Source organism: Opisthocomus hoazin, chromosome 1 (genome assembly GCF_030867145.1).
Source record: "Opisthocomus hoazin isolate bOpiHoa1 chromosome 1, bOpiHoa1.hap1, whole genome shotgun sequence".
Classification (NCBI taxonomy): domain Eukaryota; kingdom Metazoa; phylum Chordata; class Aves; order Opisthocomiformes; family Opisthocomidae; genus Opisthocomus; species Opisthocomus hoazin.
The window spans coordinates 147,253,843-147,276,664 of NC_134414.1; the positions used below are offsets into that span (position 1 = coordinate 147,253,843).

General features: G+C 43.1%; 1 protein-coding gene across 1 annotated transcript in view; it reads right to left on the minus strand.

Moving 5' to 3' along the window:
* Positions 1-22,822, minus strand: part of PTPRO (protein tyrosine phosphatase receptor type O) — a 154,843-nt gene that overhangs the window by 1,930 nt on the left and 130,091 nt on the right. The window contains 10 exon segments of the mRNA XM_075440599.1: positions 2,112-2,247; positions 4,964-5,118; positions 6,651-6,773; positions 7,780-7,914; positions 10,280-10,356; positions 10,871-10,961; positions 12,020-12,101; positions 13,594-13,629; positions 17,080-17,163; positions 21,713-21,781. Of these exon segments, the coding sequence (XP_075296714.1) occupies positions 2,112-2,247; positions 4,964-5,118; positions 6,651-6,773; positions 7,780-7,914; positions 10,280-10,356; positions 10,871-10,961; positions 12,020-12,101; positions 13,594-13,629; positions 17,080-17,163; positions 21,713-21,781 (988 nt within the window).

Sequence of the window (22,822 nt, forward strand, 5' to 3'; positions counted from 1 at the left end):
CATCATAATCACTTGAATGATAGCACACCATCACCTGAATGATAACAGGTGATTAATGGAATAGAACAGTTCTGTTCAGTTGGATCTGAACTAAAGTGGGTCTAGCTTATATTGCCCGAAAATGAATTAATTCCCAGAAAGGTACCCGAATGCTTTATGTGCAAATTGCATATGTGCCACTTATGGACCTGAAATATTTAAATGAACTTCACGTTCCTTAGTGCTTGACTTCTTCACCAATAAAAAGCTGAAACCTGATTTTGTTGACAGAGCAGTTAATTATTTGGGGAGTTACAAGCCCTCTGCAAATGACACTGTAAGCAAGGCGGGTCAATCACATGTACTGTCATATTTGTGGACAGGTTTTTGTGCAACAAGACTGGTTATCTTTGGTTTTGGTTATGGTCTGGCTTTTGTAAGCACTATCATCATACAGATAAACACTGTAATTCAATTGGAAATCTAAAAGTCATCAATTAAGGTCCTTCCAAAGAGAGACAAGGCAATCCCTGATGAATCCCACACTAAGCTTGAAGTGCACTATGCGCAAGGAGCAAATGGATCTCAGGCAAAAACAACTGTCCCAAGGCAGAGTTCCAAGGTCCAAAGCCCGAGTCTGGATTTCAGTCCCTGTCCCCTGTGATCAGCTGATCCCAGGAGATATCAACAGGAGTTTGAAACATGTTTTAGACCACAGAAATGCCTGGACTTCTTCACATCCACTAATTTGGATTGACTGGTTTCAATTCAGAGTGTTCTCCAATCTAACCCCCTTTTTGGGTCTGTGCCGTTTGTTTTTTTTAACTGCTCAGCACGACACTGCTAAGTTTCCAGTGTATGAGGCAACGCGAACCCAGGCGAGCTGTGTGCGGTTTCAGGTTTGGTAAGGGAAGCCATTTTGGTGGCCTCTGCACCCGAGTGCTGTTGCCACCCAGTGACGTCCGTGGCCAAGCTTGGCCACTGCCTGGAGCAGCAGGAGATAGGCCACCGTCAAAGCCCAGTCCTCGACAGCAGCCCCCAGCAGGCAATGGGTTTTTACATTAAAAAAAAAAAATCACATCACCTCCAGAGTGGTGATGCATTTGCAGCTGAAATAAACCATCAGGATTTGTTTCTCTGGCATTTACATAAGGATCAGCCTTTGGATTAATTCAGTGAATTATGATGGGAAGTGGTAGTGTGATAGGAATGATCCGAAATGGTCTGAGAACAATGACCTTTTTTCATTTCTAGATGCTAGCTTGTTGGCACTGCAGGTTTTCCTCCCCCTCTCCTCTCCCTGCTAAGTCTTCTTTGCTTTGCTCTGGGTTAAACAATCCTTGGCGACAGATGATCTGCCAGTCCCAGCCTGCAAACAGTGATGGTGGCACTTCCAGCTGCATGGAGGTTGCCAGCTTACACTGCGTCTGACCAGTGAAGAGTACAACAGGCGTGAAATCTCTCCCTCATTAGCAGAGGAACTGGGAAGGTTTCAGATGCATAGAAGCTTCTGCTTCGGAAAAAAAAATTTGTGAATTTTTTCCATTATATACTCTGACAGTATGACTATTCTCCTGACATTTGCCTTACAAATACAAGAAGAAATACCCAATAGATATTTGGGCAGGGAGAAGGGTAAGGAGGGTGTCTGGCAGACTCACAGTTCTTTTTGTCTGTTTTGCTGGTTATTTGTACTGCCATCATGTAACCGAGTTCCTACACTTCGCCAGATGACATCCTCTTGAACAAGCGTGAATGGCTGTCCCATACTGATATCGTCTGATGAGTCATTAATCCCCTCAGTAAGCCAAACTGTTTTCAGAATGGTTTGAAAATTTCTTATGTTAATCTATTCTAATGCATTTTTTGCACATTGATTTCACAGAAGGTGAGAATAACTCATCCGCTCTGGAAGACATCAGTGAGACTGTTGAAATATTATCAGACCCACCTACGCAGCAGATTAATAACGTGACAATATTGCAATGAAAATGAAAACTCAGTTGCATCTATTCATAGCTATTTTGCCAAGCGCTCAGGAGGAACAACAGCCGTTGGACCAGAACATGCCACAGAGAGATATGAAATAGATCTGACGACAAATTCGCAATGCTGAAGCGCACGGACCTTACCTCTGTCTGCACCATGGACATTCTGTAGGACCGCATGTCAGACACCAGGCCCAATATATCCACGAACTCGTGATCGCGGATGTGCTGTAAGAGCCGATCCAGGGCGATGAAGGTTCCCGTTCGTCCCACTCCAGCACTGCAACACACACAGACACGCATCTCACGTCAGGCTCTCCTGACGGGGACACAGAGGATCATCAGAGGTACTGCACAGAGCAGGTGCCCTGTGGCTGCGATAATTGGATGAAGCTAATCTCAGGTCAGACAGGCCAGTTCATCCGTAGGATTTAATGCCATGCAGCCCTTCCATACACTGTGTAGGCAGAATGTATGGAACGGGTGGCTCTGCGGTTGTTTCACCTTCCTATGTTCCTCTTTACGCACTCGCACGCAGAACCCACGTGCACAGCTCCATCCACCCTTACCTGTCTTCAAGGGGCAATGGGCACAAACTGAAGCAGAGGAAGTTCCGGCTGAACATGAGGAAGAACTTCTTCCCTCTGAGGGTGACGGACCACTGGAACAGGCTGCCCAGGGAGGTTGTGGAGCCTCCTTCTCTGGAGATATTCAAGACCCACCTGGACAAGGTCCTGTGCAGCCTGCTGTAGGTGACCCTGCTTCGGCAGGAGGGTTGGACTAGATGACCCACAGAGGTCCCTTCCAACCCCGACCATTCTGTGATTCTGTGATTCCCACTGCCACCGCTCCCCTCACAGATCTAACGAGCCGTCTCGTAATGACAGGGACCGTGGCCATAGCTGCAGAGACCCGCTCGGCAGCGACTGCGGCTGAACCTGCCCAATTTGGCTCCGCAGCTCTCTGCACCGCAAAGCTGCCGGCTTTGTCAGCAAAGCCCGGCGCGGCTGCGGTTCACCCTCCAGGGACAAACCACCCAGCAGAGCCCACGCTCCAGCGCGGCCGCCTTGGGAGCACGAGGAACAGTCAGCAATTGCCCGGCTGATGAATCTTTGTTCCTACAAAGGGAAGCTCAATGACGAGAAAAAAAGGCACGCTGTTTTTATTCAGAGATTCTAATGTGCACATAAATCTTTGCACTGTGGTTTCACATGTAACGTTTAGGACCGATTTCATGATGGGTGTGGCTTTAGAGGTTTTAAAGAGTTTCATATAGATTCCCAACGCCACCTCTAAGAATAGAATTATGTGTCTTAGCTAAAGTTCTTTCTGCTGTCTACTTGTATTTTTCAGAAAAGCCTTGAAAATATTTGCAAAGTTGCAACAGTTCATCTCAACACAGTTCAACACAGCTTTCACAAAACAGTGTTTTCTTTTCGTTGTGTTTAAAAAAAATGGAACTTTTGATCTAGTTATTTGACAGCTACATTAATTGCTAAATTCACAAACAACAAACAGAGAAGTTGTAATGATGTCAGTCCTATGCCTTCTTCAACGTCTGAGAACAATTGCTGTAGCAGTTGATCTACACATTCTTTCTTCCCCCCTTCCACTAATTTCACGGCATTGCTGCTTTTAAACTATGTGGTCTAAGACCTATGGTATACTCTAAAAATACTGAGAATATCTCTCTCTGCTGGTAGAAGCATCCTGATTAAAACGAAAATACTGCAGTTGTTACCCAGCTCTCTGATGTTTGCTTCTGTTCCTTCCCAGAACAATTCAGTGGTATACAAGAGGTTTAATTTCACAACACTACACATAAAACTCTTCCCTGGCTTACCAGCACCTTTCTTGATGTTAAGACTCCCAGAACAATATCCCCTATGAATTTCTCCATTAAGTTACAGGGGAGGGCTGAGGGGACTCACTGCTTTTACAAATGCTGCTGTTGTGCATTCCAGTAGAGCACGAAGTGCCTTCTCTGGAAACCAGCAATATATCGCTATAAAAGACCGTTTTCTGGGAAGGAGCTCTTGAAAGTGGGCAAAGTGGTGGCAAGAGAGAGCTGGTGCTGACCATCACATCAGTGCCAGAAAAGGCCACGCTGGAGGGTGCCAGCGCGTTGTGCGGCAACGTAACTGCTGCCTCCGGGGTGGGTGATGCAGGGGTGGCCGAGATCAATCTCTCTGAGCCTGGACTTCTGTTAGGAGAGTGTCACCGCAATGAACACACATGCACTCATTGAAGCCTGCCTGCTTACGTATCTCTGAGCAATCTGCTGCGAGTAGCTCTCGCTCTGGGAGCCACAGAGATGTTTGGAGTCAGTCGGGAGAGCTGCATCGGGAACCAATCTGGTATGATACCATCACGAACACGGTAGCTGCCCCCCGCGGGGCCGAGCAAGCGAGCGTCTCAATCAATGGCCAGATGATGCACAAGAGATAAATCCGACAGCACAGAAAACAATCCTCAAAAAAACCCACAACCCCCCCCATCCTCATGTAACTGTTATCATGGGGCACTTGTACTCCTGCTAGCCCAGGGCAGCACTCTTCGTGTCGCCTCCTGCACGCACTGCAAGCCGAGCGCCCGGAGGAGGAGGATCTGCGCAGAGCCGCACTTCTGCAGGGAGCAGCACGCTGCGGCAGGCTGACGGACAGGCGCGCTACCCGCAGCATGAAGGTGTGGAAACGGGAGAGCAGGGCCAGGCTCCAAGCTGGTGAGAATCGGGATCGCCTGCTGCGCCCCCTGAAGCCCTTTGTTTACAGCATCCAAGGATATGACTCTCCTCTAGAAAGCAACTCCTTCGCATCTATGGCTGCAGGCTGAAATCCCAGTAGTCAAAGCAGGGCACTAATCCTTCACCCTTACCACCAAAGAGAACCATTTCCAGCTACCAGGCAAGCAAAACCCCAGAACCCCTCCTTCCAACGGTTTCCTAAGCTATTTAATGAGTTTCCTCCTTCAGTTCTCCATTTCCTCGAAGCATTTACCTGCAGTGTATGACCATGGGGCCTTTACTCTTTGCTGACTTCTGCCTGACCATCTGCACAAACTGGAGGATGCTTTCGGCAGCGTTGGTCGTGGGGACCCCGTGGTCTGGCCAGGCAGTGTAGTTAAAATGCATCACGTCTTGCACCTCATCGGCCTGATGGGAAAAGCAGAACAGCAGCATGTTCACAGGAGTTTGAACAGTACGGTCACGCTCAGTTAGACTGAGGTTTTTTTCATTGTTTTGCAGTGGATTTTTTCCCCCCCAAATGCAGCTAAAGAAAGTAAAGTCAGCCAAAAAAAGTGGAAAAGAATTTATGTGCTATTTGATTAAAAGGGGGGGAGGTATCAGGCCAGCATTATGGAAAAGGCACGAACTCCAGTTTCTGGGTTTGGGATTTGTTTTTTGCTTTTTTTAGCATGGTGGCTCAATTTTATTTTGCTTTTAAATCAAGAACTGTTGCATTTTTCCAGTTTGAGCTTTCTTCCTCTTTCTATTCCATTTCCTTTCCTTTTCTCATTTGGCCACAGATAAAGAACAACACTGCTGGTAAACAATCAAGACTGGACTCTTGAGAGTTTTTCTTTTGAAGTTTCAAAGGAAAAAGAATACCAAAAGAGAAGAAAAAATCATTACAGGGCAAAGGAAATATTTAGAAGAACACCCTTTATCATAAAAAATCCTTTCACCGGTAAGAACTCTAGTGCCTTTAGGTGAGACAAGATCCTCAACACAACACATTTTGTCTTTGAGACTTAAAGAAACCCAAAACATGGGGAGAGGTGAGGGTGTCATCACCCAAACACATGGCAAGCAACGCCTTTAGTTTTGCCATTCTGGGTGAGGCTAAACACCCCTACTGCAGTGTCCCCTCTCCAGTCACAGGCAACAGCAGAACCTTAGGCACAGGATATTAAAAAATGAGATTAGTATAAAAGACCCTGAAGTCGCTGCCCTGGTTTTGGTAAAGGACAGTTTACCTGAACTGCAAACTGCAGTCTCATCATTATTTTCCGTGGATGCCAACAGCCCAACGCATCGTGTTTTATGCATTTGCACCCTTAGCCTGCCCTGTGCGCCCTTTGCAACGCAGTGAGGCATGACCGAGTAGGACTAGGGTCCGGGGCCAGCGCTGACGTGCCAGTTTTTTCATCTCCCTTCCATATCTCTAACGAGCTGGCGCTGGCACCGAGCTGGTGCAGGAAACAAAGCTGGAAAGAAACGCTTGAAAATCTGAACAGCTTCGATCTGGAAATCTCATGCTCTCACGTGTGCTTCAATACGTTCTAGGAATATATGAATATTGCAGAATTGCCCTTTTGAAAAATATTTTCAATTTCTACATTGGCATCTTCAAGTTTTGAATAGCTTCTAGCAAGAAGGTATGCCAGAGTTAAGGAAGTTTACACATTTGTTGTCACTAATTATTGGCACCACAGAAATGCCCAGAGCTCTAGTATTACTTTTTGATTCAGTCTTGCATTTTGCTGAGAAATTCATAGCAAAGACAATTTTAGGGGAACATTTTTGCGATTTAGCCATTTGCCTGTGTGGAGGGAGGGTAAGGCCATCAATCTTTCTCTTAAGCATCTTCCACTGAATGCCAGAAATGGACAACACTTAAAGAAGAGGCAGGACTGAAATTACTCCCACCCTTACAGCAGGGCTATGCAAAATGTTTCACTTACGTAGCTAATTCGGAAACTCCTGTAAACCCAGTCTGTGTGCTCCTCCTCAGACAGCATCTCCACTGTGATGTCCCCATATGCAACGGGATCTTCTGTAAAAGGCCAGTAATGATCACATTTCACCTGAAAGGGAAACATATAAATACATATTTATATATATATATAAATATATATGCTTATATATAAAAGCATAATCAAAAGTATACTGAACCTCAGTTTTAGAAATCTCTACAGCACTATTTACTTGATGCTGCACTAAGATCCTGCAATGACTTTCAGCCTGATCATTGCTATTTCTGTAACTGCTGTAACTGTAGACATAAGCTATACATTGATTTCCTGAAGGGTAACATTGGTATAGCAAAGAATGGAAATAGATAGTGTCCTTGTAGATTGTTACTTTTCTTAATAGAATAGGTCTAAAAGGAACAAAACATGGGGAACAAGAACATATCTATAAAAAATAAGTAATATTCCAAATATTTCTGTTATAATGTCAAGGCAAATGTAAAGCATAATACTGGTATTTCATTATTATTATTTAAAAGTAAAAGCACAGAAACACAGAATGGCTGAGGTCGGAAGGGACCTCTGGAGGTCACCTGCTCCAACCCCTCTGCTCAGGCAGGGCCCCCCGGAGCCAGTTACCCAGGACCATGCCCAGACAGCTTTTGAGTATCTCCAACAATGGAGATCCCACAACTTCTGGACAACCTGTGCCAGTGCTCAGTCACCCTCACAGTAAAAAAGTGTTTCCTGATGTTCAGATGGAATTTAATGTGTTATAATTTGTGCCCGTTGCCTCTTGTCCTATCCCTGGGCACCACTGAGGGGTCCCTTGTCTCCATTCCCTCTCACCGGGTATTTATGCACAGTCACAAGATCCCCCCGAGTCTTCTCTTTTCCAGGCTCAGGAGTCCCAGCTCCCTCAGCCTCTCCTCATGTGAAAGATTCTCCAGTCCCTCAACCATCCTGAAATGCCTGCCATAAGTGAACGGAGTGCCATGCCAGCTCTGGTTATGATGCTGTCTCATGATGAGAAAACAATGCAAAGAAATTCACCCACCAGAAAATAAACACATTTTCAGTGTAGTTTCTTTTATACTATGTGCAAGATATTGTTACATACCCTTCTTTTCTCATTACACTGAGTGAGCATTACAATAATTTGAGATTTTTGCTGGAGAACCATCTTCCAAAAATCATTCCTAGTTTCTGGCAGTGGTCCTTGGGTTGCAATGTATTCCTGGGGTGAATTATAACCCTAAGAAACAAAGAGACAGGTGCTGTTTATCAACATGTTTAACACTTCAGAACACATATTTTTCTCTGGCATACGCATTTTTTAGCTTGCTCAAATTAATTTTGTACTTTTTAAAGTGATTTCTAATATAAAGAAACTACCTCATCATTTTTTGTATTTATATTCATATTACAACTTTTGCCAGTTTTTGATACTCCTCCCAAAGTGTAAACAATCTAGAATAAAAGACAGAAGATGAAACTGTTATCACACAAATCCTCTGCCCTGACAACAGGAAAGGCAACATTAAAAAAACAAGTAATGAGAATCCTACGTCAACGTTCCAGCTTCCTCCACATTTCATACTCTAAGTTTAGCTACAGACATAAAAACAATTACAGAAGCTTAGCCTGCTCAGCCCAGACAGCACCTGTGGTGATTTTCAGTCACTGGTGTAAATGAAGGTAGCAACGAGCAGGATTATGTGCACGTGTTTATGTCATAAGGATTTAAATTAGTAAAATATTAATTAGAATTCTGCTTAAAATAGAGAACATGCTGAGTCCACACCCTTAACAGATTATCACTGCTATGCTTTATTGAAGCTCAGACGCTTTGGATCCATGTATTCCTTCTCCTATCTCTATCAACACGCTTTTAGTTAGCAAGGCTCCTTCCCCTCTCCAAAACCAAAAGACCGTTATAAAGGCTGTAATAAAAAGGTCCGCAGAATGGCCATTTTGGCATCTGCTCTAACCATATCTGCTGAGATTGTATCATCAAAACCACATTTGGAAAGTTATTTGATACTGCTAATCAGAACAAAAGATAGATCCAACACACAGCATGATCCCATGCAAACTGGGCAATTTCTGTGCCACCACAGTGTGGGGATTGTAAAAACACCCGCGATTTGGGAGCACTTTCCATAAACGGCTTCCTCCAGACATATCTAGAAGTCAGCTCAACCTGGGCTTTTGCACTACACAGAATTTGCTATTTGTTTGTCTGCAGGGGCTACGCCTGACCTAAGCGCCAAACCTCTGTTATCAGAGACCCAGATCGCCACCAGTAGCCGTGTTTGGAGGCAGGTGCTCGGTGGAGCAGCAGTTGTCAGGAAAAGCCAAGCACTAAGATGAGACCTCTGTCCTAGTTTCTATGGTCAGCATTATGCTGAACTAGAGAGACGTAAGCTATAAAAAGCAGAACTGAGCAATCGAAAAAGGACGGCTACATAAAATCGTATTATCCATAATCCCATGTCACAGAAGCTTCCCGATTTGTGAATGATGCTTTTGAATGCTGCAACATTTTTCTTTCTTGATTCGCGGCGAGCTCAGGCACTCGTACCTTGAGTGTTTAGGCTCACGCTCTTGACCCACAGAAACTGCGTGCAGGCAGCGTGCTCAGCAGTACCCGCATGGGCGATGCCACAGCAACAAAGAAGTGGTTTCACTGACTTCTCTGAGGGCTCCTCCCTTTTCCACAATGCTGACTCAGCTCTCCACAGCAGAGCCAAGGGTCAGCTCTGCCTTCTGCTCACAGCAAGGGTGCAGAAATGCTCATCTGTCTACGGTTCCCGAGTGAAAGGTCTTTTTCTGAATGGATGCTGCGATGCCCTGCGTCCTCTCCCTGCAGAGAGACCCGGCGGACGCCGCTCTCCATGGCACAGCTTCCACCGCGCCACGGCGAGGGGGGGATGACAGAGGGACAACCCTTTGCAGCAGCCGCAGGGACAAGACTAAGCGACTGCGTGAGCTCAGGCCAGGGTGGAAAGGGCTGATGGGGCTTTAGCCCACCGCCAGCGTCAAACCGTTTGACTACAGCTCCGTGTATACTTTAATTCTCCTAGCATGCCGGGGGCTGCTCCCTGGCAGCCGGCTGCTCGGTGCCAGGCAGAGGGAGGCACGCTGGTGAGAGGAGGCAGAAGGCAGCAGCTCCCTCCACGCACCCTCTGGGCTGGGCACGGTGGGTCAGTTGTGGAGCGCCTGGCTGAATCCTTTCTCCATGTGTTGTAGAAACCTGGAAAAGCTTCTCATGTAAAAGTTTGTGTTTCTCCTAGCTGTCTTGAAATGCCACTGCACCACTTAACATTTCCTCCCCATTTCTCTACCAGTCCAGTCTAGGTTTCGCAAAGGTTCACAGCTCACCCAGTGCTACTGTGGCAAAATTTGCCAAAAATCTTCCCCATCACCACCCTTGGGGTTGGCTTTTTTCTTTGGTGGAGGGTGAAAAGCACAGTTCCCCGCAGGCAGAATACTGAAAGCTGAAGGAGATGCTGAGAACGTGACTGAGCTTCCAGAAGATACCACGCTACTTGCAGGGAGCACGCTCCGACTGCTGTGCAGGAGACTGTTCTTTAGACTGACTGAGACTCTGTACTCACAGGAATGTAGTTGGCGTTAATGTAGTCAGATCCCTCTTCTTCATTCATTGAAACTAACCGGACACGACTAAAATCATCTGTGAAAGGGGAAAAAAAAAAAAAAATTTGGCTCTCAAACACAGCACTTATCTCCAACGAGTCAAAATTAAAATTAATCCTATAAAGACTGAAAAAATCTATTAAAAAAATAGAGAATGCTCATTATTTATCAATCGAGAGCAATGTTTGCTTCACTAAACACTATGTGGATGTATTATCATTGCTGTTCTGCAAAATTAACCCCCCAACTGCTGTCCCTTTGGGCTCCCTTAAGTTTCATTAGAATCGTAAGAAAATTATAGTAACACTACTCAGTAGTAGAAATGACCTTGTGTTTCTCACGTCCAAACTCCCGTCTTGATAAACATTCTCAGAAAGCTACATCTCTTCAAAGCTAACAAAAACCATCTATTGCCTGGTTCTCTCTAAGGGCAGGTTTTAGAACAGGATTTTATCATTCAGAAAAGCTGTCCTCCTTCTCCAGTTCTCTTATTAAAACTTTTCTTTCCCTCTCGAGGGACTTTCGCAGGAGCCTGTATATATTGTACTTACACGGCAGGATATTTGTGTAGCGATTTTTACAGCGGTTCATGGGCAGATCAGCAGCAAAGTGGGGTATGTCAAGCCCAATCAGTTTTAGCTCCTGAGGTAACAGAAAGAAAAACACCAAGGTCAAACTCACAAACACTCCAAAAATAATTCTTTGTGAAATGATTACTTGTGGCAGGTACCAGACTGAAAACATTCATAAATCACTTTATAAACTGACAGCAGGATTACACTGGCTTTCCTTATCTGATGCCTCTGAGTCTGGGTCCAAGCAGCTAGAGAGCAACGACGTGGTCTCTCCTGCTGCTGCTGCCAACGCACTGCTGCCATCCAAGGCTGCACCTGCGGACTGCTCCTCTCTACCTGCACTTCATTAGTAGAAATAGTGTCAAACCAGGGGGCTGATACGTTATTTCTCTGGTGGTCATTCTCCCTGCTCAGAGAGTTTTCTTCAAGCCCTCAAGTGGCTTTTGATCTTGATACCAAGGAATGCTTGGGAAACCTTTCTAGTCATTACCTTCAGTAGCTCCATCTACTATGTGCTACATCAGAGGACGTTCCACTGGCAGGGAGCTAACACGCCAGCCACCCAGAATGGTGATAACACCCTGACGGCCCTCCTCACTCCCTTTCCACGTTTAAATCTTTGGGAGCTAGCCCTAGGATAGGAGCTTTTTAGTTTTATGCTGCTAAACTGGCTTTAACTTCTGGGTAATCAAGAGAATGTACCTGAACTGGTCTCAGAGAGACCTCCAGCTCTTAAAGAGATTTTTGACGTTACCTTCTCATTCCAATGCTTCCCCTCAAATTAAGAGCATTAAATAAATTAAATAAAAAAAATAATTAAAGACATTAAAATCCTTAATTCAATTCAGGCTGCCAGCACGTCCTAAACTTAAAGGAAGGGTGTTGGTCTGAGAATTATCTTGAATCGAATGTGATGAGCCACTCAAATCAGCTTACTAAACGCAGTCTTTAACAACACCAAGGTCCACTTCTGAATTCTGCAGAACTGGAAGTGAAGCTGACCCACCTAGCAACAGCACACATTAAACAACAGAGAGCACAGGAACACCCCACGCAAACTTGACATCTGGAAAAAGCTGATCTAGGCATGGCAGTTCGGAGAGGAGACAGTCCCCACAGATTTACCTCAAATTGCAGAGAAAATTTATAATCTGAATCTTTGGCCATATCTTTGATGTAGCCGTCAAAATCATCCAACTGGACAGGGCTTTAAAAGAAAAACACACAGAAATTGAGAAAAAAAAAAAAAAAGGAAGGAACTTTTTTAGTATGTTTTATTTCTATTTTCCCCCAGAATACTGTCAAGTCATACTATTTCCCCAGGATACTATCAAGTCATGAACATGTACATTTTCCCCCAGAATACTATCAAGTCATGAATATGTACATTTGCAACTGCTAATGTTAGAAAGCAACCATAAAGAGGAAAAGAAAGGGCTGCCGACCCCTCTGGGTGAGCTCAGTGCTGTGGCTGCTGGTGCTGACGGCAGAAAGCACCCTGGTTTGTGGGGGCTGGAGTCGTCCTACCTGAGGGAAACCGCTCACCTGAGGCGAGGGGAATGGCCCATGCACCCTTCCTACGATTCCCTGGCCCCTGAACTGCTTTTGCTGGTGGCTATGTCCCCAAGGCACAGATGGCACCGTGACAAGCAGCGATCCAGCAGCCCATCATAGACCCACGCTCAGTACCACCCCAGCAGCCTGCTTCAGGCACCAGGGCAGCTGCTGTTTCATTGAAGTTGCCTCTTCTGCCACGTACAACGTTGCTTTCAGATATTTTCACATCTAGCAGAGACACTTTTAAAACTCATCTGAGTTTTGCTCATACAGAAAAATGGATTTCATATTCCAGTTTTGATTTTTTTAGAAGGTCCAGAAAAAAAAAATGCCCTAAAATAGCATTTTGTACGCCACTGCCATGACTGCTTTCCCTGCTGTCAAATTTTCCTGCCAGAGAGATGGTGGCTAAAAAAAGTGGCATATAACTACACAAAACGATGCAGCGCTTCGGCAGGTATAAATTAGCCTTAATTTAGTGACTCCCACCATTCTACACGCTTTTTCACCAGGTGAGGGTCTATCTGTTAGTACAGGCACAGCCTCTGAACATAAGGAAGAAGTAATTAGGCTAACACTTTGAATAAAGAAACACAGGTAAACAGCTTCCCTCACCTAATTACTATGCGCTAATTTACAAGCTACTGAAGCATGTACACAGTAATCTTTTCATTTACATTGAGGCAATATGCCCAAAGGAACCTGTCTTATCACCACTTAATTACTCCTGTTTACCCGTTAGCATTAATGATCTAGTGTTCTAGCAACAACCATAATGAGAGCCTCATGTCAAGAGGGAAATATCACTAGAAACAAATGCATCCCAGTTTTTCACCATTTGTCATTTGTAAGTAAGGATAAGCTCTGCTGGAATCATTAAGTTGGATAATTGATCTTTTCCCCGATGATTAATTTTCTATCAGTACGGAGCTGTTTTGCCACAACCTATCTATTGAGAAGAATTGCTTTTTTTCCAATTATTGTTTGTCTTCTGCCTTCAGACACCTCTCTCAGGATGTGTTTACCAAGAAGTTTCCTGTATCTGTAACTGTCATATCACTACGCCATGTACTCCATAACACATGTTTAGTCTAAGGCAATGTATTTTTTTTATTTCTTCAAATATCAGAGAAGTTACATACTTGGTCAGCTTTCTCTTCTTTAATCCATTTTTACTCCTGTAAAAAAAAAAGGGGGAAGGGGTGTTCATTCAATAAGATACTGTGCATTCTTTATTCAAAGTTAGTACTGATTTAAGAACGTATGTTTTCTGGTCACCATAATAGTCAGGATGAGATTGGTGATATCTTGGGCATTTTTAAGCAGAGAGCAAAGTCTCCACTTATGCCAATGGGATGCATTTTCCTTTCTGTGGCTCTGAGAACCACCTGCTTGTGACAGGGAAAACCTGTGCCCAACACAAGCAACAGGTCCTCTACAGACCCCCACCCACCGGCACCTGGCTGGCTTCAGGCGGGCCGGGGCCAAGCCCCCGGGGTCCGAGCCTGGCAGGGGGCTCTGGGATCGCAGGGGGATGCGGAGTGGCAGGGGGCTGTGGGATCACAGGTGAATGTAGGGTGGCAGGCGACGGGGCACCACGGTGCTGCTGCCCCAGGCTGCCCTGCTCCGGCTCCAGCGCACTGGGAACCCAGATGCCAGCACGAGAGAACAACTGGGAATGAGACGCATCTGTTGGGTACAGGGAGAAGACCCACTATCTGCAAATTCAAGGAAGGGTGAAGGAAAAAGGACAGGGCCTGAAGACTATTATTCACCCATTTTGCAGCCCGCTTAGGATGATCAATGATGACAACGGCAAATATCCTACTGACTTCAGTGGGACTCAAGCCTAAAACTTTGATAATTTTAATTGACTTTTACACCTTGCGATAATTATGCCACTCATGTAATACAGTCTCTTCGCATGATTTATAACCGACATAATTCACCAGCAACAGTTGCGAGCAAGTTTATGAGTGTGTTAAGCAGTATAACCAGTAAGAAATGGAGTTAAGAACTGCGCTACACTAACTACCACCATGGGGGTTTTTTGGAGGGCTGTCTGTGCCCATTTTGTTGTTGCCACAGAAAAGTTAAGCAACGAATCAGATTAAATGCACAAAGCAAGAACCCTGGAATAGTTTGGCTAGAGGTTTGAAAACACTGATCCCCTCTGTTAAACCAGCCACAGAGCACAAACAGATTCTTGCTTACTCAAAAGGGATCCTAGCAGTGCTGTTTTTTCTCCCCCCCGGGCTTTAAATCAGATTTGTTCGTCAATCACATTATAATGATGCTATTTTCACTTTCATTATGATATTAAAATGATTTCTAGATAAGTTGAGAACTTCAGTTAGTAAATTAAAGCTGAAGACTTTTAATTTCAAAACAATGAAAACATACAGAAAATAATATTAAAAAGTGGAGTATTGTTATTTTTCTACCCGGCTAAGTCTAGAACTGGAATTAAAAAGAAATAAATTCATTTCCAAAATTAAGTTCTACAAAATGCTCAGTTTTTGGAGCAGCCACGACCTGTAGTAAATTTTTTATCTTGTCAAGGTACATTTCCATTTAGATGCGGAGCTTTGCCTACAGAGTTAACAAGAGCTATAGCAATACTAGCTTTACACCAATGTCACGATTTACTTTGCAAAGCTTTACTTTGCGAATATTATAAACCTCTTCAGCCTACCATGCTATCTATACAGATACTATCTATATAGTATCTGTACATTCCTGTGTACTATACATGTACCCTAGTAGTATTTATTCTACATCTTCAAAGATTTTTTCCAAAGAAATCTTAAAATTTATCTAAACCATTCAATGCATTTCTTTTTTATCCCCTGTGACTGTGGTAAACCTTTTAATGTTGGGCATGTTAGAATTCATTTCAAAAGAAAAAATATCTAAGTACTGTCTATGATGGGAATGCTTCTAAGAATGCTTCTCCAAGGAACGCTTCAAGAGGCGATAAAACAAATGATTGACATCCATTTCTCAGCAACAATTTCTTGTGCTTTGATAGCCTCAAGGGCCCTTTTTTTCTTAGCATGGCAATTGTTTCCTGAATGTTCATAAATGTTTTAAACCAACTTGTATGCAAAACAAAGACATTTGAAACATTAGCTGGTGTTTCATCTGTTCTTCCATTTACCCTACAGATTAGAATACAAAGAGAGGCAGTAATCTCATCTCATTCAACTTCGACTCCTTTAAACTTGGTAATCTAAACTAAACTAGGTAGCTTGATTGAAGAGGAAACCTCTGAAGCAAGCTACATATCTAGCAAGGTGAGTTGATGCATATTAATGCACATCAAACAATAGGAGGCAAAGGGGCAAAAGATGATGGTGACTCTTTTTGCAGCGGTGCCATTGACAGTGGCCACCTTGGGCTTCTTGACCATTAGAGAGTCAAGTGTGACCTCCACAATACTAAACTGCTTGCCAGATCCTCCATCACCACACAGCTCCGATAATTAGTTGAGTTTATGCCAGGCAAGTTACAAGTTAATATAATACTAGACTTGGAGAGATGTTGGAGACTTCCATCTGCTGTTCAGCTGGATGTGTGTGAACATGCTTTTATTATCATAGGAGAAGAAATGGACCTTTCTTTAGTTACAAAAAAACACTTGTATTTCTGGGCCCACTGTCCACGTAGATGGGTTTTTCTACAGCGCCAGTGTGACCCAAGGAAAACCAGTCTCAGAAATTCCTGTGCTGATGATTTTGGTGACTGCCTACCCGGGCTTTGGTGCTGTATGGTAACACCAGGGAAAACATTTGGCCAAAAGTAAATGTTAACTTTGGTACTAAACACATTTTTGTACATCACTACATCCCGGACTCAAGACCATCAGGAACTTAAGTTTCTTTTATATAAGTTAAGCATTTTTGGATCATAGTCAATTACAACTAGTTTTGTTAAACGGTTCATAAAACTGTTCTGCTCGAAATAGACCCTGACGCTTTGTTGGTTAGATATTTTCAAAAAAACAATCAATTATTTACTAAGCATTTATAAACTATTTACCAACTAAACCACTAAACACCCACACATGCAGACACAAACGGGCACACAGTGACCCAATTTTTACATGTTGGGACTGCTAGTTTGTACGGATTCTCACTGAACTGTTGTTTCCAAAAGCAAAACTTCTACTGATGTCAGGAGAGCAAAACTGCGCCTTTAAAAAGGAAGGTATTTGACATCACACACCAAACACGTGGGGCACAATCAAGCGATTTTAGTAATAGAAAAGCAGCAGCAGCAGCAGGCAATGCCAGGCAATGAACAGATGAATAACCGGGACAGAAAAAGCCAGGACTTATAATGAAGTGGCAAAAAATTGCAAAGAAAGCAATGAGGTGACTATGATGACCACCTTAAGATTAGCTATTTAATATCAAAATGGGTTGGAGCATAAACAGACAAACTAGATGAAGCAGGGTAGCAAATACTTTGATACCCACATCCTCTCCAATCCATGTTCTAGTACAACAAAATTATATCTTCAAGAGCTTTGACCCATTTGAAAACAAAGGTACCACACATTTTTCATGTAATAGAAATTAACATTGTTTACACATTGCATATGGAAAAACAAGTAAATCACTTACCAAGGATTAATATAAAATGCCAAAAGATAATCAGTCCAAAGGCATGAGGGTAGCAGAGTTAGGAAAGCAAATACACTTCTACGCCTGTGAGCATTAATAAATAACATACATAAACATGAAAAAGTGAGGAGAGTTAGTAAGACAAACAGAAATCAGGAGATCAGCAAATTCTATTTTAAAAATCAGCTAAACCCATAAAGCCTTCCTCTTTCTTACTTCATAAGAATATTATTAGTATCCATAGCATTTTTAGTCCTCAACCTGACACCCTATATAGGATTTTCAGCTATCCAACATAAAATTCTACATGATCAAAATAAATGAGTTTTATGGTATTGATTCAGGCTTGTTCTTCTAAATCAACGTTAATTGATAAACTGGCAGATTTTCACAGAGTGGTGCTAAGTCTATTTTCTGATGTTTTGAGCTATTTCAGGACAGACATAGGGCTTTTTTTTCCATGCACAACTATGATAATCTCCTATGTTTGCTCCTGCAAGTGATCCTGTGGATATCAGTAGAAAGATCTGTATCAGAGTTAAATTCAGACCATTCAAGTATCTCTTTCTACCCTCTATTGAGTCAGATGTCTGAAAATATCCATTTTGCAGTGTCCCATTTTTAAGTGCTTTAAATTCTCTCCTAGGTTTTCAACAAAACATTATTTGAACTTCTTCTAACTACAGCTTCTATGAATAACTATTCACAGCAGGTTTCACAGTGGCTAAAGGGAATCCGACTACAAAATCATTCTAAACTGCTGTATTTACAACCTGTTTACCAGATTCAGCTACACTTTAATTCTGGAAACCCACTCAGGCCTGATCTACCTATTGGTGGAGTGGGCTATAGGTGCTTTGCAAATGCGAAAAACTCATGAAACTTCAACAAAAATTGCCCCAGTAGCAGGACTTTTGGCCAAATACGCACTCTGTGGTTTTTTCCCATCAGGAAATCTGTTGTCCTAAAGGCAATGCCATCCTTGTACAACTGTTCCATGGAGGAGCTACAAAGTGAAATTTCCTTTTCCAGTACTTTTGGCTATTATGAAGTCAGTAGATACTGTTTTTTCCCTGATAAGCAAGTCAAATCAACTCTAATAATCTCTAATTCTAACCTTCCAACCAGTAGTGGAAAACTTCTGCCCACACAAGCGAAAACTCCAAGTTATGCTTTGCTGAAAAGAAAATGGCCAGTGTGGTTTCGTAGGGCATCTTCCCCAGTCATTGGCAACGATCGTGTGGGTCAGCCAGCAGCGAGAGCCCTACGGGAAGCCTGCAAAGGCTGCTCTTCCAAACTCTCCCACTCTGCCAGCCCCTCTGCTGGAAAGCCAGCCGGCATCTCCCTCTCAAAAAGGGCAACAAAACCAGCCAGGTTACTGCTGGTGTGGGTTATTCTTCTGTGCTGTGGGGATAGCACCAGTGAAGCCAGCATAACATTCTAGTTAATCGCATGCCAGAGTGGTTACAGCATCAGGGCCTTAGGGCTTATCTGTTGCTAGGGTTTCTATGGGAATGGACTGAGGATAAAATTTGGTTTTCCATAAGCAGACCTCTGGTGGCACAGAGAGGTTTTCCTTAGGCTTAGAAAAGAGAAGTGGTGATGTTGCCAGAATACTCCTCTTTCCCTTGGGAAATTTGAAGTGAGATTTTTACTTCCTCTTACCTACAAAGGCAGAAGGAATTATTCAAGCCTGGGTCTTCTTTCATACAGTCATAGAATGCTTTGGGTTGGAAGGGACCTTTACAGGTCATCTAGCTCAACCCCCCTGCAGTGAGCAGGGATATTTTCAACCAGACCAGGTTGCTCAGAGCTCTGTTCAACCTGGCCTTGAATGTTTCCAGGGATGGGGCCTCCACTACCTCTCTGGGAAACCCGTTCCAGTGTTTCACCACCCTTATCATAAAAAATTTCTTCACTATATCTAGTCTACATCTACCCTCCCTTAGTTTAAAGCCATTACTCCTTGTTCTGTCGCAACAAGCACTGTTGAAAATATTTTCCCCATCTTTCCTACAGGACCCCTTCAGGTACTGGAAGGCTGCTATAAGGTCTCCCTGCAGCCTGCTATTCTCCAGGCTGAACAGCCCCAACTCTCTCAGCCTGTCCTCATAGGAGAGGTGCTCCAGCCCTCGGATCATTTTTGTAGCCCTCCTCTGGACCTGCTCCAACAGCTCCATATCCTTCTTGTGCTGAGGGCTCCAGAGCTGGATGCAGGTCTCCAGGCAGGGTCTCACCAGAGCAGAGTAGAGGGGCAGAATCACCTCTCTTGACCTGCTGGCCATGCTTGATGCAGCCCAGGATATGGTTGGCCACCTGGGCTGCGAGCACACATTGGTGGCTCATGTCCAGCTTTTCATCCACCAGTACCCCCAAGTTCTTCTCATCAGGGCTGCTCTTAATCCCTTCATCCCCCAGCCTGTATTGATACCGGGGGTTGCCCAACCCAGATGCAGGACCCTGCACTTGGCCTTGTTGAACCTCATGAGGTTCGCACAGGCTCACTTCTCCAGCTTGTCCAGGTCCCTCTGGATGGCATCTTGTCCTCCTGGTGTGTCAACTGCACCACACAGCTTGGTGTTGTCTGCAAACTTGCTGAGGGTGCACTCAATGTCATTGTCTAGATCATCTTCAAGCCACCATGAGAAATTTCCACACTTCATCAAATCATAGGCTAATGTGCTTGTAGACCTACTTATATTATTCACAGGCTAGAAACTGACATCTAGAACAATTTATTTTATTCACAACATATGAAAAATATGTAATTGCCCAATAAATACAGTATTATTTTCCTGCATTTATACAGTTTTTCACCTACTGCTCAGGTGTACTGAATAATTTAATTTAATTAAAAGAAAGAGATTCAGAGATTGCTCAAATCCTGAAAACTCTGCTGAGCTTTCCTTATGAATCAGTGGATGTGCCCATAGCTCCCTTACTAGATCCCTGGAATGACCCCAAGCAAAACAGGTTTCTTAATCTTTCTACCTGTCTCTAGGACCATATTTTCCATTTGGCTGCCTGGATGGACAGTGAATCTGGTTTTGACATTAGACAACAGAGGCACACAAAACAAGGTATCTTTACTAACTCTCAGAGAAATCTGGACTGTAAGATTAGGGCATACTGTCTCCAGTTACTAAAAATTTGTGGAGATATTAAGCAGGAATATCTTCTCCAATTTATATTTTTATAACATAATTTATGTATGTATACATATATGCAAATATACACATTTATATATACACACACTTACATACACATACACTAAATCAAGAAACAAGAACCATCACTTTCACATCCAAACCTATGAATTAATTCCCCTTCCCATAAAAAAGCCTTTTATGTTTTAATAACATCTGTTTCTAGTTTAATCATTTGATTCAAGCTTGGATATTTAATTAACATGAGTGTTTGATCTTCTGCCGCCTTTGCCATTAATATAGTCCAAGTAAGAGAAGCTGAAAGAGAGATTAGATTGTACTGCATACAGCTGGCTGCTATTAAAGCTAAACCAAGCAAGTGAAGCTTGTTTAATATCCAGTTAATTAGCAGCACAGTGAGGTATTGACAAGATTTTCTGGGCTTGTTCGTTCAGTTTGCACGCTTATTAGCAAAAGGCTTGTTGCGGTGCAGTGTCAACCCATTTAATCCCGTCCTTGCTGGCAGGCAGTGTCCCATGAGATCATGGAAGCAGCTCCCTGTGCACCAACTCCTCTTTCCAACTTCTTGGCTGCCAGAAAGCTGACCCTGGGCGTAAAATCCAGGTGCCTATTTTCTTCTCCTTACATACTGGAATGCAGCTGACCGTATGCTTTTAAATTTCTGCGTTTGGACTTGCCTTGAAAGGCAAGAGGTTTTTGCAGACATTGCTAAAAACAAAACAGTAAGCCTTGGGTCATTCATTAGCACCCATTTGACTATCAAAATAGGAATGGAAACGACCACACTGGTACCAGTCAGGTAGCTCTCAGAGCCCTTTTACTTCTATACAAGCTAATCGTACACACTTTCTTTGTTCAAATACTTCTTTTCGGCTGATGGTGGCAGTGATGGTTTGGAGTCCATAGTCAGCACCTGCAACTCTTGTAGGTGGTTTTCTAGACTAGCAAGAATATGGGTTTTTTTCCGAGTCTTTTCAACAGCACTGAATATTAAGTTCCAGTAAGTATTTGAGTTGCCTTGTCCATGTCTTGCAATGCAAGGAAAAATTAATTAATGGCACTGCATGAAGACAGCTGCTAATCGGTCATCTGCAGGTAAGCTTACTCCTGGATGTAAATATATCTCTATGGAAATGTTAATGGATTTATAGATCAAGTTTCCACAGCTGTGTTATTTTAGAAAATATGTCTGTAAGAGAAAGGAAAAAAAATCCTCCCAAAACACATCTGTGCAACTTGGTTAATACGTATATACATCACACCCTACTAAAAATAGCAGGTGACAGAATACAGAGTCTTGAGTCATCTTTCAAGACATAAAACACTAAAATAACAGGTACAGCAGTTTTATCTTAAAGAGGGACAGTGACGACATAAAAAATAAACTCTTAAGATTAAAGATTGTATTTCCCAAAAAGCAGAAAGGGGGAAAAAAAATAATTAAAAGCTTTGCTTCAAACACTCACCAATTATAGGGAAGCTTTCCATCTCTCTCTAAAGATGCAAAATTGACAAAGGTTCCAGCCCCGCACTCCCTGTTTCAGGAAGACCATTGGGTACAAAGTTACCATTTTTGGATTCACAACACTTGCAATGACGCTGATTTAACAGAGAACTCTCGGAGCTGCTGAGAAGTGCTGAACACTCACATCTGTGACCAGGTCCAAGATAATCTGTGATAAATATAACTGAAATCCCTTAACACAGTTGTTCAAAACCAACAAATGTTCAACACCACCTGAGACCAGGATTCCTATTAATGCCTAAAAGGAATGAAAAAAGCCAGAAGTTGCTACTAAAGATCTCGAACGGATCTCCTCTGCTGTCCAGATCTGGGCTTTCTATAGTCAGGTGCTAGCACTACTTGCTGACCTCAGTACATATGCTAAATATTTACCTTTCTATACTAAATATTGACTGTCTCAACTCTAAGGAGAAGATGTATAATTGTCTCCATTTGACAGGATCACGGTATTGAGTTCACAAAATAATTGAGGGAAACCACTGAATTTCCTGAAAAACATTCCATTGAATTTATCACAAGTCCCTTATTTTCAGCTACAAACAATAAACTGACTTGACTATTTTTAATTCCTTGATTCAAGTAAACAATTGCTTGCAGCTTCTTACTGGATTTACTTTTTAAATTTTCTTCTGGGGTTTTTATCTTTCGTGGCTAGAAGCAGTGATGCAGAGAAAAAGAAAAAGCTTTGGACTGCCTGCAGAGTCATTAAATAGGAAAGAGAATTAATTTTGCTAGGATTTTCACAGAGCCTGTACATTTTTATGTTCTTTTTCACAGAGCATGTAAAAGGAACAAACCACATAATATTCACTCTAGGCGATAGCGGGCAAAGTATGTGTGATGTGGTCATCTGCTGCATGTAATACGTAGCCAAGACAAAACATGTAAAATGCAGTGTCTGCTAGGCAGCCAAGTGAAAGATTTTTCGCAGAAGTTTTTTTACATGAAATTATTTCCTTCCTTGACACAGGACAGTAAATTAATATAAAATATATTACATAGGTTATAAAAGGACTCCAGGACACGTCCAAAACCAGGAGGTGAACCACGT